We start from the raw sequence: 19,064 nt of genomic DNA, 5'->3' as shown, positions 1-19,064 counted from the left end.
AAAACTGTTTTCTTTTCTTTCTTGTAAGTACTCATTTCTTTATAAGTTTCATTTACAGCCAAACATAATCTTTTAGGTCCAGAATCATGCCTCTGATTAAGTAAAACCTATTGGAAAACCATGTGGAGCCATGGCCAAGTTTTATAAATAAATTTAAATTTATTCGTTTGGATTTTAACTTCATAAAATATCATGTCAACAATTTACATATAATTTAATAGAAAATTGTGTTATATAAATAATAGAGTTAATGGAACATGAAAATCAAATCAAAATTAAAATTTGATGTATATAAACGCATTAAATTAAAATTGATATATTATATTGTAAATAGTTATTTATCCTTATATATTAAAAAATATTTTGGAGGAAATAAAAAAACATTTTTTAAAATATGTTTGTTTCTTTTAATTTAGGTGAAAATAATTTAAATTAATTTTTTTTAATTTAATAAAATTCAACAACAACAATTTACAAAAATTATGTCACGTCGAAAATCAAATTAAATTAATATATAACATTAATTAGTACGTTGAAATGGTCATTGGAAATGAAGTGTTGGCATTCATTAATATAGACCTCCAATTGTTTTATCTTTCGTTCGTACATACATACATACATACATACATACATACATGGAGTGTGTTATAAAGAAGCCTTGTCAAACTGCCCATATCAATTTGTCAAAAAAGTTGTAAACCTTTTACACTAGAAAGTATTTATCCTACCTACTACTCTACCGCTCTAATTGCCTTCCAGAAAAAAATCTCAGTAACTTTGAAATGGTCCTTTTTTCTCCTTGAGGTATGATGCACCCCCACTTAAAACCTCCATGAAAGCTCTGCATGCAACTCCACACATGATATATATACATATACTACACAATATAAAGCCTGCATATTCAAAATCTTATCAAAAGAGAGAGGGTTTAGATTATAATCATTTTGTATATATGGCCAAAAAAGAGAGTCTAATAGCCTAATAATCCATTGCAGGTTTAAGAGAAAAAAGGGTGTGTATATATACCTGTTGAGGGTAGCTCGCTCAATGGGACAGTCTCGGACCCTTAATGGAGGTAATGTTCGGTATTAATTTTGGTTTACCTCAAACTCATGCCCTACTATATAGACATCCTGAGAATAATACCCTCATTGAGAATCTGATACTGACTTATATAACGACCTCCCTTGACAGAAACCATGAGCTACTGTGCGTGATATTGGCACGGCTCAATCAAATAAAACACAACTCTACTATTTCCTGTTTTTTTAAGAGTGAAGCTCTATCTGATTGAACCGCACCAATATCTCGATCGCACTCAAAATCAATACATGAGTTTCAGAACAATGGTGAAGTAAGCTTACCTTCAACTTGAAGTGATGGTCATAGAACATGATGAAGAAGAAAGGGTTTTAAGACTCGTGAAAGAAGAATAGGTTATAGGGTAATGAAGAGATCAAGACGCATTAATAGGCGGGGATCTTATGCTCTTTGGTAGAGTGAATTTAAGAGATTCTCATCAATGAATGAGAGAGAGAGAGGAGACATGAAAAGGGTATGGTAAGCATTGAATATTGGCACCAACCCAAGAACAAAAAGGAGGTTGGTATATTAAATATAAAGGTTTTAATCAAGGTTTTCAATTTTTTGTATTAATTATGAGGTGGAATATATGAAAGAAATTTGAAGCGCTAAAATATATTTTTATTATTATATTGATTTATAATTTTTAAAAATTAAAAATACCAATGTAGACTTTTTTTTATTTCTTGGAGGGGGGTAAGGTCACCGTCATGTACCTTCCTTTGCCCCTATTTTCAAGTAAAATTTTGCATTTCAATCTTGTAAAAAAATAGTGTTGAGAGAGTTTTACTCTCGTTTAGAGATTTGGTCCGATTTAAACTTAAAATTTACTTAAAAATTAATATGATTATTAGATATTAAAAATCAAAATTTCGGTTAAATTAGTCATATATATCGTTTTTTTCTTTAATTGGCCAAATAGGTTTTTTTTTGAAAATTTGAGGAAATAGGTCGATTTTGGAGAGAGAGTATAAAAAGCACGTCCAACTAGGCGAACTTTCCGCATAGTTGTCAAGAGAGCTCGTCCAGTTAGAGGAGCTTTTATTGATATGTCAGGAAAAACGCGCCTAACTGGATACATTTTCTTTGGAATTTTCAAAAAGCGCTTCTAGTTGAGCACACTTTCTTGATATGTCAGCAAAAACTCGTCCAGCTAAACATGCTTTCACACTCTATTCCCAAAATTAACCTTTTTCCTTAAATCTTAAAAAAAAAACAACATATGCACAAATTAGTCCGAAATTCCACTAATATTATTTTAATTTAAAAAAGGGGAAGCTTTGTAATAAAGTCTTCGGTTGGTGAACTTAAATTTTCTTTTAGGTTTTGTGTCTATTTACTAAACCAGATCTCTGGGAAAGAGATGTCGCATTTAAGAACCAAAGATTGAAAATAATATTATTTAATTTATTATTATAAATCAAAAAGTAAGTTAGCAAAACCCTTTGTATATAAAACCATATAAGCTATATTGCCCATATTGAATGTTCCAATGTGTAGGGCACATAATTTTTGCAATTAATAACCTTAGAAAATACTAAATACTATATGATATCCTAAATGTTGGTATTAATTTTAGAGGCCGTGGTCCAATGCTTGATCTTCATTTTCTATAATATATATATTAATTATGTATAGACATTATTGCCAATACAGGAGACGTGTGTTCGAGTGCGCTGAAGTGCATCATCCTCCTATTTATGGGTTAGGACTATGAGTAATTTTAAGTATTGTATCAAAAATAGCAGGCAAGATCAAAATTTATAATGAGATGTAAGAGGCAAACTGTCATTGAAGCTGAGGAAGGCCTGGCCTCATTAAATTTAATTAGGTCAGCAAAATTTTTAAAAATTTTAGTTAAGTCCCTCGCACAATATTAGTGAAGGTAGTAAAGTTGATTTTAGGGTTTTCTAGCTCGAGCAAGACTCAAGCTGCTGCCCACCAAAAAAAAAAAAATCCTAATTCAACGGTCTAAGTTAGGGTGGTTCAAGCCATCGACTTAGCATGTCCAGTAACCTGTACTTAACGTAGTTTATATATTTTGACCAGTCATGTTCCATATTTCATCTACAAAAAATACTTTTAATGTTAAATATATTAATAAAAACTATATTTTAAATTGCTATAATATATACACGTTCTAAATTTTATATGTTTAAGAAATATAATTATATTGATAAATTAAAATATTAATTGTAAAAAAATTATAAAATTATTTTAATTTTACACTAATATAAGTCGAAAGATGTACCCTTCCGTAATTGTACAACTCTAGTACTTCAAACTATAAACATGGAAATCGATAAGTATATCAACTTGGGCTAAGTCTGTCCGAATCAAGTTTTAAAAATTTATTTCAGATTTATTTCTTGAATTTTTATGATTAAATTGAATTGAATCAAAATTAGATAAATTATTGAGTATGGATCAAAATTGACAAATTCATATCCTTTAAAATTTAGTCCCCTCCAATTTTTTAGGAAATCTAATTGAGCCTTACAAAAGTTTTAAAAGTTCTAATTAACCCTCCAAATTTTTGAAATTTTTATGTAGGTCCTTAAAACTTAATAGCACATTGCATCATTGATGACATGATATATTCTCTGAAGATTCTGGGAATTTTAACATGATATAAGTATCTGTGTTTAATATGTATAAACAAAAAGAAGAGCATGTGTAAGACACAAAATAAATGATAAAGATTGAGCCATGGGACCCTAAACTTTAAATAATTTGTCTTTTAAGACTGTTCTCTGATTTACTGACAGACCCCTCATGGTGAATATATGCTTGAAGCATTTACCCCCCTAATAAAAGCAGTGAACAAAACATGTTCCATCACTTTTTGATTCTTGAAATTATTTGTGCATCAATGTATGTTCAATATAACTCTCTATATGTAATGCTATATCTAATATCATATTATGTAGGGGGGATTTTAGAAAAATTTTGAGAGTCGTCATTTTTGGGACTAAACAAATTTCTCTTTCCATTTTTGAGAGGTCAAAGTGTAATTTTACCATATTTAAATTTATAATTTAATAATTATAGGAGTAAAATTGTAATTGTCCACATGCCCCTTTACATTATGTATTAAACCTGTTTATGAATCAAGTTATTTATTCACGCTCGAAGAAAAAAAAAGATTCATTTAAAATATAAGTTGAACTTGGATTTAACATTTAAAGCTTGAGTCTAACCCAGCTAGTCCCATTTTATACTTTTGTAATATATTTTTATTTTATTTTCATATCACATAAAATTAAATATATTCTAATATAATACTTGTAAATGTTTAAAAAATTTAAGTTGTCTAAATTAAATTGCCAATAAATGAAAAATATTTAAAATATTAAATTCAAAAATAATATATTTTTAAATAATATGGGTGGGCTAAAACAGGTTTAAATTAATCATTTATAAATATAAGTGGATTAGAAAAAAAATTAAATACATATTTTGATCTGTACTAACTTGAATAAATATAAAATATATTAATATCATACATAAACTTGATCGTAATTGGCTCTCCAAAATCTCGAAAAAGAAATAGAAATATAAGGCACTTAATTATCAAATTTCCAATTGTTTAATGATGAACTTTGGTTGGCTACCACCACTTACTAGATGCCTTTAATACAACAATAATTTTGCCGCTCATATTCTATCAATGTCTTGTTTGATGGTATATGCTTACCTACTAGACCACTCAAGTTTAGAATTATGGTGAATCATATATTATTTAACGAGTGTGATTTATTGTTGATTGATGGAGTATGAGATTTATGTTGGGGATCGGCTCGATTAAACAATGAATACGTAAAAATAGTAGAATAAATTAAGAAATTGAACACACAAATTTAACGTGGAAAAACCCTCCAAAGAGGATAAAAACCACGGATAAAGATAATTTTACTATAATGGCAAAAGAATGAAGAGTATAAAATATGGAGACAAAAACTAAACCCTGAAAACATGCTATCCTTAAAACGTAAACACAAAATTCTCTAAATGTGTTATGAGTTCTAATCTCTCTAATGGGTGTATTTTCTAAGGTTGTAAAAGAGCCTATTTATAGGCTAAATTCATAGGTCAGGTAACAATAAAATAATCTACAATAATCAGAGTTTGATTGAAACAAATAAACAGAGTTAACTGGAAGATTATTTCTCAAATTTGACTGAAATAAGAGTTATACTTAACAATTTATATATTGATAAAGCATTAAATATTATTTTGATAAAACTCGTGGTTAGCGTCTATCTCATTATATATTATTACCATATTTGCTCTTTTTGATACAATACCTAGAACTAGGCATAGTCATTCCCTAATCCTTAAATAGAAGGATAACACGCTTTAACGCACTCGAACTCATATCCTCTTGCATTGATAATAATACTAATATCAATCGAACTAAGACTCGATTGTAAAAAGAAAATGAAATATGAAATTTTTTAAGAAAGGAATATTTTAAGGTGTACACCTACTGCCTTAGGAATAGCCAACAAAGTGTGTTGCACATTTTCACCGTTTGATGAGACAAGAGCTCAGACTTTTAAAATAAATTTTTTTTCTTTAAATTTAGATTTATAGATTAATATATATATAATAAATATAAAGAAATCATACAAGGAAACCATTGACCTTAATAAAAGAAATGCATTTATTTTAGATAAACTAAACTACACTTTAAATTTTATTAATATATATTAATCTATAAATCTAAACTCTAAATCCTAAATATATATATATTCACATATAAGAGCTCGTATATTTACATCTAGTTAATACTTTTTTTTTATAATTTACTCATGTGGCAATATAAAAGGTTTAAAGTGCAGGATACGTTTTTTCCTTAATCATATGGTCGGATATTCAATTCTTATTCACGAGAATGATACACATTTAATTTTTAATAATTTACTATTTGAGAGAGCACCCATAATTGCGATTAATCATGAAAAGAAAAGAAAAAAAGGAATCCCAAATATACCGACTCATTCAATGATATATCCCTACTTTTGTTTTCACGTAAGACTCTGTAAATTGTACTATCGTTGCTATACAATCTATCTATCTATTTATTTATCGTGTTATCTTTCGTCACTAAAAAAACCCTAAATTCGGTAATAGAATATATTGCAAACGAGTGAATTAACCATCATTTTCGGGGATGAGTAAATGATGACCATCGAACTAAGGCAGTAGGCTAGTGGTATACTTTTTTCAGATCATTGATACTTGAAGATCACGGCACAATTTATGAAAGGAAGTTAATAAACACAAAAGAGTGCTCAAAATTTTCACTATTAATTCTCGTATTTTGGGAAAGTTATTGATTTAATTTATAGTAATCATCAAACGATAATTGTTAAATTCATTAAGTTTTTTTATTTTAAAATTTTGATACACCAAAAAACGTATGATCATATTGTGTAATGCCATGTCAGCTTGTTATTTTCACATATTATTCGCAAAAAATCTAGATAATAGATTAATGACTGGCATTTGCGTTAAGATTGAAATTTCAAGTGTTAAAAAATATAGAGACTCAGAATGATCCAATTGAAGAATATGGATAAAATATAAAATTGTACGCATTATACATGACTAATAATTGAATTTAATTGCTATTTGTACCAAGACTAAAATTCAAAAGTACAATGACTAGAATAGACCAATTTTAAAAAGTACAAAGACTAAATTTGATCAAATTAAAGTATAGTATTATATACGGACATATTAAAATTCTTTAATATTTAAATTATTGTATTATATATTACCTTAGATTTAATTTTTATTTTTATTTTATAAATGATCTAATATAAATAACATAATAAAATATATTATAAACATATAAAACGGATAGGGTTGAATTGGACTTGGCCTTTGAATGTTCGAGCTCGACTCAAATATTAAACAGGCCTAATATTTTTATTTAAATCCTTTCAAATTTTGAACTAGCAATTAATATAAATGAGAAAGAATTTTTTGGGAATTTTTTTTTTGTGAATTACAAGAACAGGGTGAAGTCCTAATAGCAACGCGATTCGAACTCAGGTGTAACACCCCCTAACCCTAAACCGTCGCCGAAACAGGGTTACAAGGCATTACCAGACATATCAGACAATCTACAAATAATTCTTGAACAAATAACAAACTTATTATAATTAATCATAATTTCATATAAATATTTTTATTACTAATTGATTTCATTTTTTTTTCTAAAAAAAAAACTCAATATAACCCCTTTATAAATATTTAACCTTCCCTACAATTTCAAACCGCAATCAATTCAAAACCAATATCACAATCCATATAATTTTATATTCAAATACACCTAAACATATCTTAAACATCAACTTAGCAATTTACTAAATAAATATTTGCATATATTGTTTAAATTAATAAACTTCATTCATTCTATTTCAACTTATTACCAAATATATCAAATATGTTATTATAATTCTATTTCCATTTCATTACACCAAGTATCAAAATATTATTTTAGTATCATTTTCAACCAAAAGCATAAGACACTTTCAAGTGACCAATATAACACCTAAGCACATGCCACATTACCAAAAGAAAGATTACATCACCAAATTTTGCACTGGAGTCGGGATCGCTCTAGATGCTGAGCCGGAACATTAATTTCTACTAACCTGAACACCGAAACAACCGTACACTGAGTATATCATACTCAGTGGTATTACTATAATTCAAATTATAATATAATAACCAAGTAAATTAAATCATTCAACTTTAAAAATTTACCAAACTAATTCATATTTAACTTTTTTTTTCAATATCTACAATTCAATTTGGCTTTCATTAGTTAATATCATATACTATCACATTGAGCCATTATTTATCTCATGAACATTTAGTTCATGCTTTCTATTCGCATTTTCATATTCAATTCACATTTTCAAATTATATTCCACAATCACGTTTCTTTTCAATGGCTCAACTGATTCATTTCGTTCGATTTAACTTTTCAATTAATTACCCCTATTAACAAAATTCAGACTTTGGCGGATACACGGATCTAACCATACACACCAAATTGGCACCTAGTGCCTCATCGGATAGTTCGAAGCAAAGTTGACACCCAGTGTCTCATTGGCCTAGCCGAAGTAAAGTGATACCCAGTATCTCATCGAATCTATTCGAAGTAAAATAGTGACACCCAATGTCTCATCGACTCGAGGTCGAAGTATCCCTGAACTCTTTCAATCCTAAGACATGCCAACTATATTCGGCTCAGCCCGACTAGTTAACAGGGTTTCCAATTCTCAATTCAAACTCACTTTCATTTCAAAATTTACCTTCAATATCAAATTCACTTTTTTTTTCATTCACTAATCAAAATTCAATTCCATACTAACACATATTTCTCATTCAATTCAATTTTCTAAATTCAATTCAATAAAGTTACTTACCTCAATATTTACTTGCCATAAATTAAATAAATTTAAAATTAATATTTAACAATGAATAACTTGAATTATAGTAATACAAACCCGAATTTCGCGATTACTCCTCGATAACTTTTTATTTTCCTTTCAGTTCCGATGTCTCGGGTTCTTTGCTAGCTACGAAAATTAAAATAATTTACAATCATTAACATATCACTAATTTATATTAAATACTAACTTTCTATTTAACTTTCACTTAAATTCCAAATTTAGTCCTAAACTAAATTCATCTATTTTCCTATTACAATTTATATCTTATTCCTATCCAAATTCCATCTAAACTTAAATTTAACTATCAAATTTTCATCATAATTTCATAATTTCGAATTTCTTTCAATTTGGTCCCTACAACACAAAACTTATAGCCTAGTTTACAATTTAATCCTTTAATCAATTCTAATCAATAATCCTATCAAATAAATCCCTAATTCAATCATTTATTCAACATGAACCCCACTAAAACATCTACTAATTTTCAAAATTTCAACTTAAATTCTAGGACTCCAGAAACATCAAAATTACAAGAAAAGAAACTAAATTGTATGTATATGATTTATTACACTTGCACTTTACTATCACCATACATTTTTCAATTTATTAATTTGTTCATTAATCTAATAATATAATATCAATTAAATAATAACAATAATAATAAATATCTATTTAATAAAAAATATAAATATTACAAATGTACACATATATATTTTACATTTGTATTTTATCATCACCATCCACTTGTCATAATTTCAATTTATTTATCATATAAAAATCTTTTACTAATTAATAATAAATAATAAAATATATTTTTACTAACTATATATAAATAATACACTTGTATTTTATTTTTACCTTACACTTGTCTTTTCTTAATTTATTTCATAATATAATATAATCAATTTAATTTATAAAATAATAAAATAATAAAAATATATTTTATAATTAAACAATCATAAAATATTATAATAATTTATAATACAATAGGCTTAATTGCCTATTTAGTCCCCCTTATATTCTTTTAATCTAAATTAGACTTTCACACCTTATTCAATTCAGTACTTTTTCCTAATATCTATTAACTAAACTAAATTCACCCAATTTGAAACTAATTAAACACTCAACTAGACTCATGATTACTCCTAATAATTATTTACGAACTAGGTTTGCTAAGACGGAGGCCTTATAATTCACTTTTCCGGTGCCTGTGAATTTTGGGTCATTACATCAGGCCTCACCTGGAGCGGTGAACACTTTGACCATCAAGCCAACACACAGTTTATTGTTTGGAGTTTTTTTAATAAAAAAAATACAAGAGTTTTAACTATTTATTCTTTTATAGGGTTGACAATAAAAATGTTATACAATTCAAGCTTGACTTAACATAATTTTATCATAAAAAAGTAATAACTTTAATCCGTTAAACCTAAGCACGATTCAAACTAAAATGATCAAAACAAAAAATAACCTAAACCGAAATTATTTGAATATAAAGTGATCAAAATCCGAATAATCCGATCCAAATCTCAAACCTGAATAAAAAATAATCCCAACTCCGTTTATTTGCTATAAATCTTATCGACTAGTAAGAATGCCCATCAAATTCTAAACCAACCCCCTTTATTGTTGTTCATGGCAGCCCATTGGAGCCAAACTTCAATGATAATTATAAGGGAGAAATATCAAATTTATATATAAATTTTGATCTAATACACAATTTAATACAGGAACTTTGATTTGGTGCAATTATACATATGAAACCTGAATTGTGGTTTATATATACACATGAAAGTTTGATTTTGATTCTATTGTACATATTTAGAGAAACGAATATATACATTTATTTTCATATTAGACTAATATAATTATTTGCGTATGTAATATATCAACGTAAATTGTGCTAATTTGTGAAAATGGAATCAAATTAAAATTTTATGTATAACATCACAAAAAATCAAAGTTTATGTATAGTTTTGATATTTATTCCTAATTAAAAAGATATCTAAACTAACTTAAGCTTGCTTTAATACTTTAGCTGGGCAGTCCCAATTAGATTAGGTTCAATTTCTTTTTGCTACTCCTTATGTTATGCATAAATTATGATTAAAGTCCACACCTGACTAAATGGTAGCTACTAAATTTATAAAATTAAATTTTATTATTTTCAAAATTGTATAAGACAAATATATTATCGCATGTACAATGTCATATCAACTTGTTATTCCGCATATTATTAACAAAAATCGTTAGTTAACGGAATTGATGACTTCATTTGTATCCAAGGACGAACTGAAGGGCCCCTTCAAAAATGAAAAAAATTGTTATGCAAACCCTTAAGAAATGTTTAAATGATAAATAGATATTTGGTCAAACTGCACTTTGACTCAAAAAAAATCTTGTTAAATCCTTTCAAAAATAATGTAATAATAAATTAATACATGATAAAATTGTATTTTAATCTCTCAAACTTTTATAATTTAATTATGCCCCTAAAATTTTTTATGGATTCACCCTGTTTATATGAAGACTAAAATTTCAAAATTGAAAGGTATAAAAAACAAGGTTTTTAAAACCAAACAATGGTCAAACCAGTTAGGTCACCGATTCACCGATCCAACCAGCCTATCTGGTTCAATTAAATAAATTATTAAAAAAATAAAAAAATTAGTTCAACCTTTTTTTATTTGGTTCAATCGACCCATACTGATTCTTGGGTCAACCGGTCTAATGACTATCTTCAAATCGATATCCCGATTTGTTTTCAATCCAACTGGCCCAACCGACCAGTTCAATTTGGCTTAAGCATCATTGATAAAAAACACAAAAATGATCAAATTGGAGTATAAACTAAATCTACAACTTTAGGCATTGTATAATATTAATAGTAAAATTTAACCAAACAGATTTAATTGCTACCGTTTGGGTTACAATAGAAATTTTAAAGTTCAAAGAATATGCAAGGACTAAAGTTGATCAATTCCATAAGTATAGAGATTAAATTTGGTCAGTTTAAAGTATAGGGACTATATACATAATTTATACATACTACATGGACTAATAGCAAAATTTGATGAATTAGATTCCTTGTAACCGGGGCAAGGGCACCCCTTAAGCTTTTTGGTTTCGTGTTTTCGCCTCGAATTTAAGTAAACCTTTTGAAGGTTTTCTTGTTGTTGCCTCAAAAATCTCCCCTTTATTATATAAATTCTGAATTTTTCTTATAAATTTCTTTGCTTGAAAGTTGAAACCGATCCCTTTTCCTCTTGAGCGATCAATCAATCAATATAGAAACCCTAATTTCTTGAAGCTTTTCCCTTGTTGTTTCCGTGTTGGGTATTTTTTTTTCTTTCTGAAAGCTATTTTCGACAATTTTTTACTTTAATACATATGTTTTCGCCTTTTCTTTTCCTTTTTCTCTCATTTAGAAACCCTAATTCACAGTGAATATATAATCAGGTGTTAAATTTTGCAATGGCGAAAAGTTCCTTCAAGCTTGAACATCCTTTGGGTTAGCTTCCTTGATTCCCCTAATCTTTTCTGTTTTCCCCTTTAATGAATGTCGAATTTTCTGCTTGATTGTAGCTATTAGATTTGCTTTGGCTATTCTTTGTTTTATCTTTTTGATTTGTAAAATTGATCCAAAACTATATAATTATTATTGATTCTTATTCTTTATCTGTTATCTTCGAATATTGTCTCGCCTATTTTGAGTCTAGTTGCTGCATCTTCCTTGTTTTGTCATGTTTCTCCTATTCTTTGATCCGATTTAATCGAAGAAAATTTCGGTAAGTACTCATTCACCCCTTTCGAAAATTTCCCTTTCTCAGAAAGGAGACAGGCTGAAGCTGGTCGAATCAGGGAAAAGTATCCCGACAGAATTCCCGTAAGAATATTTGAGTTACCATCTTCCCATTCTGCTGATTTTTTATCCCATATTAGTCTCTTAATGTTCTTGAATGCTAATGAGTAACCAATGCAGGTCATCGTCGAGAAAGCCGAACGAAGTGACATTCCCGATATTGATAAAAAGAAGTTAGTAGCATTTTCTCTTCTTTATATTGAAATCTCTCGTTGTAGTATGATATTTACTTGCCAAACTCACTTTCTAGTGAACGATATCTCGTGTCTATTATCTGCTTGGATCATCAATGTTAATGAGTTCTCAAGAATTGAACAAGATAAACCTACTCTTATCCCGGTCAATGTTCTTTTTTTCAATATTCTTCTTCGATCATGGCTTCAGGTATCTCGTTCCTGCTGATTTGACTGTGGGGCAATTCGTTTATGTTGTTCGTAAAAGGATTAAGCTTAGTGCTGAGAAAGCTATATTTGTCTTTGTGAAGAACACTCTCCCACCTACTGGTGAGTTGTATAAACACGTTATAGCTCCAAGTATTGTATAACTCAAATCATTTTTTGTTTTGGGTAAAAGTACCATTGAAGTTCTTGTACTAGGAGTCGGATAGCATTTTGTCCCCTCTACTCAAAAAATGGGCTAATTAGTCCTTATATGTTTGATCGATGAGCAAATTGATCCTTTTGTTAAAAGTTCCATTCATTTTTACTGTTAAAAATTGGTCCATGTTTCAAGAGATGTACGTGGCATGTCACATATAATTGTTTGGGTTTTCTGTCAACTACGTCAGTTTTTAGCAGAAAAGATCAATTTGTTCTTTGATCTAACGTACAAGGATCAATTTACTCATTTTTTGAGTAGAGAGGATAAAATGTAATCCGACTCCTAGTGGAGGGGTGCTATGGTTAGTTTTACCCATTATTTTTGGGTTCTAGTTGTGAGGCTTATTTGTTTCTTTGTTTCCGACGCAGCCGCCTTGATGTCCGCGATTTACGAGGAAAACAGGGATGAGGATGGCTTTCTTTACATGACTTACAGTGGAGAAAACACATTTGGTTCCCCTTTACTTTTAGCATGATTCAATGCAATGGAAAAGCTTATGTATATATAGCTCAAAGAAAAGGTGTAAATTCTATATGGTGTTTACTTGTGTAAATGCTTTGCCCTTTACGATGGTGTTTACTTTTAACTGTCTGGACTTGGAACCTTGTTTTTCTGTAAATTTAATGTCTGAAACTAACTTTATCACTGATTTCTAATGGTATTTCTATGCTTTTACTTAAGATATTTTGATTAGTGGAAAATGATTAATCAAGAAATGACTTTGTAGCTCAAATTTGAAGATGTGAGTCTTGAATGAATTGCAAGGTGAGAAGACAAATCAATGGTTATATTGGCTTTAGTTATAAAAGGTTAACAATTTGCATTCGAATTGATTTTAGTCCATTTTCATTCAAAATTGCTTGAAAATTTACTTGAAGAACTCAAGCTTCAAACTTAAAAGAATCGAGTCGAAAGTTTTTGTTGGGATTCCCTGCACTCATCTCTATACTTAAATGATTGTTAATTTTGATTCTGTTTATACTTTATTAATTTGATAATTAGTCGAATACGAAATCAACTAAACCCTAAAATAATGAATTGAAATAATAATAAATTACAGCTAACTTAATAATGAAGATCGTAGTTAGTCAAAACAATGAACTCTGCTGAATTTTTAACGTTGACCCTTTGCTTCTCTTTTGCTTGTTGGGCACTCATGAAAAACCACCATAGCCTTTGTTTCCAAGAAGGCACCTGAAAGCTACTTCAACAGTCCAGGATCCATGCATCATTTTATATCCACTTTTCCTCTCTCCTTCCTCACCGCCACCCAACACCCTGCTTATATAAGACACCCACCAACAATATTATGTCCAACAACACAGCAAAAAAAACACTGCTCGGTAAACCCTAATCTTTTCTCAATGGCTTTCTTTTCAACCAGTTTCTTCACTTGTTTCTTCTCTGGTTCTAATAAGGTAGCTTCCCAAGGAGAAGACACTCAACCATCATCGTCAACCGTTAGTAAAGCAGGTAGTGATGCTAAATTGAAGGAAGGCAAGGCTAAGAACAACCCTCCTATTCCCATTACTTACTTCCCTATCGGATCAAAACTTTCCCTGTTATGAAAGCTGTTGGTCGAAGTAGTATAAGTTGGAATCCCTACTTTAAACGCTCATGTCCCGAGACAGATTGGTCTCAAGTCCGATGTTGGAGTTGTATTCTAATTAACTCTTTGTTTTTTCTTTTGAGAATTGTCTTAAATTGTTTTCATCTTCGACAATGTTAATAATGTTTGTTTAGGACATCTACTGTTAGAGTTTAGTGTATTCTTTTGTAAGAAATTTCATTTTTGTACCATTTTATTGATTGATATTTGGAAAAATTATTTTTATAACTCAAATGTGTCGCTGTATTTTTTCATTAAGAACGTGTGTTAAGTGCAAATTATTAGAGATAAACTGAAAAAATCAGATTAATGTAAGTTCAAGACCAAACCTAATTAAGAAACATCCATCATTTATACTCATCTAATTTAACTTCAAATTAACTCGAAAATAATATCGACTCAAACTTAAAATGATAAAAAAAATTAAAGTAATTAAAACTTATACCGATACAATTTGAAAAAATTCAAACTTCAAATTAAAATAATCTAAATGCAAAGCATCTCAATTTTAGATTAGGCTTAGTTTGGATGGGCGGTGTGTTTAGCTCCGGTGAGATTAAAAACAGCGGTGTCGGTGAGATTAGTTACTGTAGCGGTGAGATTGGATACTGTAGCAGTGAGATTAGAAACAACGGTGGAGTGTGTGTTTGGATTCAAACGCAGCTGTAGCGGTGAGGTGAAAATAGAAAATGACTTTTAAGGACATTAGATTAAAATGATATACAATAGAAGTTTTTAAAATTATTTAACAATTACAAAATTAATAAATAATTAAAAATTATTACAATTATATTTATTTGTATTGCTCTTACAAAAATATCGAATATAAATATGTGTTAACGAATTAAAAATCCACGTCAACTAAGCAAAGTTTAATCAATAGATGTGTTTCTTATTTTCTTTGAGAATATATATATCTTAACCAAATATCCAATATTTTATAAAATAATAAATATTATTTTGAAACTGTTTTTTATTTTTATATTAAGATTAAAATTCAAAATACCATAAATTTTTATATTTTAATTTATATCATCTACTCAGTTGAAAATAAGAAAACTTGATTAAGCTTAGAAGCTACTAGAATGAATTCAAGCTTAGGCCTTCAAATCAAAATGTAAATAGAAATGAGAGAGAAATACATCAGTTAAGCATATTCACAAGCTTAATTAAATAACACAATATCTTTCAAAAGGTTTGAGTAAAGAGTGTAAAGATCAATAACTGAATTCAAATCATTCAATCAAGATAAACTTTAATATCAATTCCATTATCAATGAGGGATTGAACCACAGCTCTGATTTTGCCTTCGAATTTATCCCTCTCCCTGGGAGTATAAGAAGCTGTATACACATCGGCTTCTCTCGCTCTCTAGCTAATATCAGCCCGATTGCCAAGCAAGCCGGAATGTCCGATCTGGATCTCAGTACTGCTTTAATGTCTTTCGAGTTTGTGCCTGCTACTGCAACTTGCTTACATGTCACCCTATGTGTGACAGAAGCGGAAACAAACCGCTTCGAGATGAAGACATCGAGTGTAAATGGTTCCATGTAGGCTTTGGTCTGTTGTTTAAATGAGACATGCTTGTTCGGATTCTTCGACTTTTTTCCTTTCTGATAAGTGTATGGCTTGCTATTATCATCATCAAGAAAATCCTCTACCCCAAAAAAACTTCTTGGTGAACAATGAACCTGTACAAGGGAAAATGTTGTATAAAGTCTGCAACTCTGAACTTCAGAAGCTAATGAAGCAACACTTCGGCACTAGTGGGCCTCGAACCCGAAAAAGGGATAATATCAAACTATACACTTCTCAATATTTGAGCATTCAACAATAAACATGAGACTATAAGGAAATCATGCATTTTGACCGACAAAAGAAAAAGAAAATTTTGCATGTTTTGCGGATAAATTGGACTACTCTTTAGACTTTATTATCAAACACACACATATATGCATATTGCACCTTATTTCAACAAGCCAATGCTTTTATTTTTTGCAAATTGCATCTTAGGCATAAAGCATAGATTGATAATATGAATTGGACAGATGATGGGGTTGAGATTTGATGCAAACAGAGTTATATGCATGCAGATTAAGCAAAAAGAAATAGGAAGAAGGAATGAAGCAGGTATTTTTCTGGAAAAGTAGAACCTTTCAACTAGATTTACACAACTTCCTTCCAATTAACATATCAAATAAATGAACAGCTTATATACATCGTCAAACTAGATTTACACGATTTTCTTTGAATCAACACGTCAACAAAACAAAGATGCACGAACAGAGCTTATGTATTCCCTCTCTCATCTTTCAAATTTTCTTCTCCACCATTTTCAAACCCCTAATGCAGGCCATACTTTACTTTAAGTTTACCGTATGGGTAGATGTTACAATAAGTTTTAATCTCCCCAGTCCACCCTTTTTTGGAACATTACTAGCATCATAATTTCTTCAACAGGCACGTGGTCAAAGCCCAGGGCTCCGAGCACATGACTTCATGTTCTATTTCACTCTCCTCAGGGTTCATTTTCTCATGGTACTACTTTGCTATCGAGGAGCATTTAGCCTTATTTCAGTCAACACCAGTTCAATTCTTTTATTCATCAAACCAATATAAATGGTTTTCTATCACCTTACTCAACTTTGAGATGAATTTCATCATATCTAACTACATCCTTAGTCTTACATCTATCTTAACATTTGTGTCATGGCTAGACTAGTGTTTTGTATATATTGCTTCTTGTTACCCCAACATTCCCTACCGTATAGCAAAGCAGGTCTCTTAGAACTGTCCTATAGCAAAGCAGGGCTCTTTTGTCACAAGTCTCCACCTTTAATCCTATAGTTAACAACGGTGTAGCAGTGAGTTTGATTAGATTCAATAAGCAATGTATTTAGCATAATCTGAACAGCAGCTTCATAGATAGCTCCATCATAATGCATGCCGTCAGATGTACAATGCGGGCCACAATTCCAAGTTAATGACTGAAAATCCAACAAAAACAGCATAATTCATCGGCTAATTCATTAAAACAGCATAATCCACAATTCCACAATTCCAAGTTAATGACTGAAAACCCAATAGATAATCTATAATCTTCATGGGCTACTACACTTTCTCTCAATTTGATGACAATCAGCATAATTCATTAAAATAAAAATGTTAGAAATCAAAGAACGACCATCAGCCTTAAGCCAAGACCCAGCGAAGAATTCATGGTAGATTTGCATGAGAAAGAGAGAAAGAGAAAAAGAGAGGAAACAAAACAGAATATGCTGAGAAGAGAAGATGAAGAACGGAAGAAGGAGAAGGAGCCTTACCTGGATGAAGGAGGAACTGGAAGAGGTCCTTGACCAAACTGATTTGCAACCCAAGGGGAAGGGGAAGGGGAAGGGGAAAGGAGAGAAGAAGGGTAACCAAACATCACCTGAAGAATGCAACTGAAGGAAGAATATACGGGTAAAAGAGGAAAAGAAAAAGCAACTGAAGTTGCTAAATTTTTCCTGGAGCAAAAGGCTCCAGTCTGGAATTAAACCTGAGGTGAAATGCATTTTCAACGTGCTGAAATGCTTTCCAAACAATCTTGCCTTTATTAACGTTTCAGTTTTTTTTAGCCTAAAAAAATTATCGCACTGAGGACCAGTTGCATCCAAAGGAAGCCTAAGTATTTGGATAATGATATGTATGGGCAGCAGAAAATGTTTCAACTCAGGGAATTTTACTTACATTTTTATAAAAGCTAAAATGTAATTTCATCGTTGTATTACTTTATAGGATTAAATAAAAAATTTAACATTTTTAAAGGGTTAAATTATAGTTTTGCTGTATATTAATTTAATATTTTATAAAATTTGAGGATTAAAGTAACAATTTTTCATTTTAGGAGAGTCATACACCTTCGGCTTAGTAAAGAATATCATTTAATTCATCTTGTCATGACCCTGATTAGCAAGATACCCTTATTTCTCTGAGCTAAATCGTGCCAATGTTAATGTTTTCCTCTTTCTATGCCCACCGTCTTTTAATGTAAGGATCCGTTAACTTTATTTTTAAATTTGAAAGGGATTAAATTTTAAATAATTAAAGAGTGTAAGTACCCATAGCACATTTTAATTTATTATTAAATTGATATTTGAAGATGTAATTTATATAACTCAAAGTGTGTGGAGCTCAATTTATGTTGGAAATTTTGGCTGAATGAATTGACTAGGTCCTTAGCATTTGGCTGAACCATGCACTTTCATAGTTTTCAAAGTTCTTTGATGCGAATCAATTAGGGGAGGGTAATCTGTCTTATCAGTTAAACCAACGAATATTCTGTTGAATCAATCAACTTGCAAATTAATTAGTTATCGATTTAATCTTTGGTCAATTAAATTGATTATCAAATGAAATGGTTCAATTAAAAAAGCATAAAGACTAAGAATCAGGG

At 29.9% G+C, this 19,064-nt stretch overlaps 1 protein-coding gene, 1 long non-coding RNA gene and 1 pseudogene across 2 annotated transcripts; 1 reads left to right on the top strand and 2 right to left on the bottom strand.

Moving 5' to 3' along the window:
• Positions 1-544: 544 nt before the first annotated feature.
• On the bottom strand, positions 545-1,587 carry LOC107935368 (uncharacterized). The gene is made up of 2 exons (XR_001694200.2): positions 1,365-1,587; positions 545-1,133 (listed from the first exon to the last, which is right to left on the bottom strand). It is a non-coding gene; the product is annotated as an uncharacterized lncRNA (long non-coding RNA).
• A 10,060-nt stretch (positions 1,588-11,647) lies between these two features.
• On the top strand, positions 11,648-13,669 carry LOC107944332 (autophagy-related protein 8C). Its single transcript, XM_041102648.1, has 6 exons — positions 11,648-11,894; positions 12,018-12,069; positions 12,389-12,444; positions 12,541-12,593; positions 12,805-12,923; positions 13,389-13,669. The coding sequence occupies exons 2-6, from the start codon at positions 12,033-12,035 to the stop codon at positions 13,493-13,495; spliced, it is 372 nt and encodes a 123-aa protein (XP_040958582.1). The 5' UTR covers positions 11,648-11,894; positions 12,018-12,032; the 3' UTR covers positions 13,496-13,669.
• Positions 13,670-15,726: 2,057 nt separating this feature from the next.
• LOC107944333 (uncharacterized) lies at positions 15,727-18,265 on the bottom strand (annotated as a pseudogene).
• Between the last annotated feature and the right edge of the window lie 799 nt (positions 18,266-19,064).

Source organism: Gossypium hirsutum, chromosome D10 (genome assembly GCF_007990345.1).
Source record: "Gossypium hirsutum isolate 1008001.06 chromosome D10, Gossypium_hirsutum_v2.1, whole genome shotgun sequence".
Classification (NCBI taxonomy): Eukaryota; Viridiplantae; Streptophyta; class Magnoliopsida; order Malvales; family Malvaceae; genus Gossypium; species Gossypium hirsutum.
Note: the sequence above shows the minus strand (reverse complement) of the source record. Positions and strands in the feature narration are given on the sequence as shown.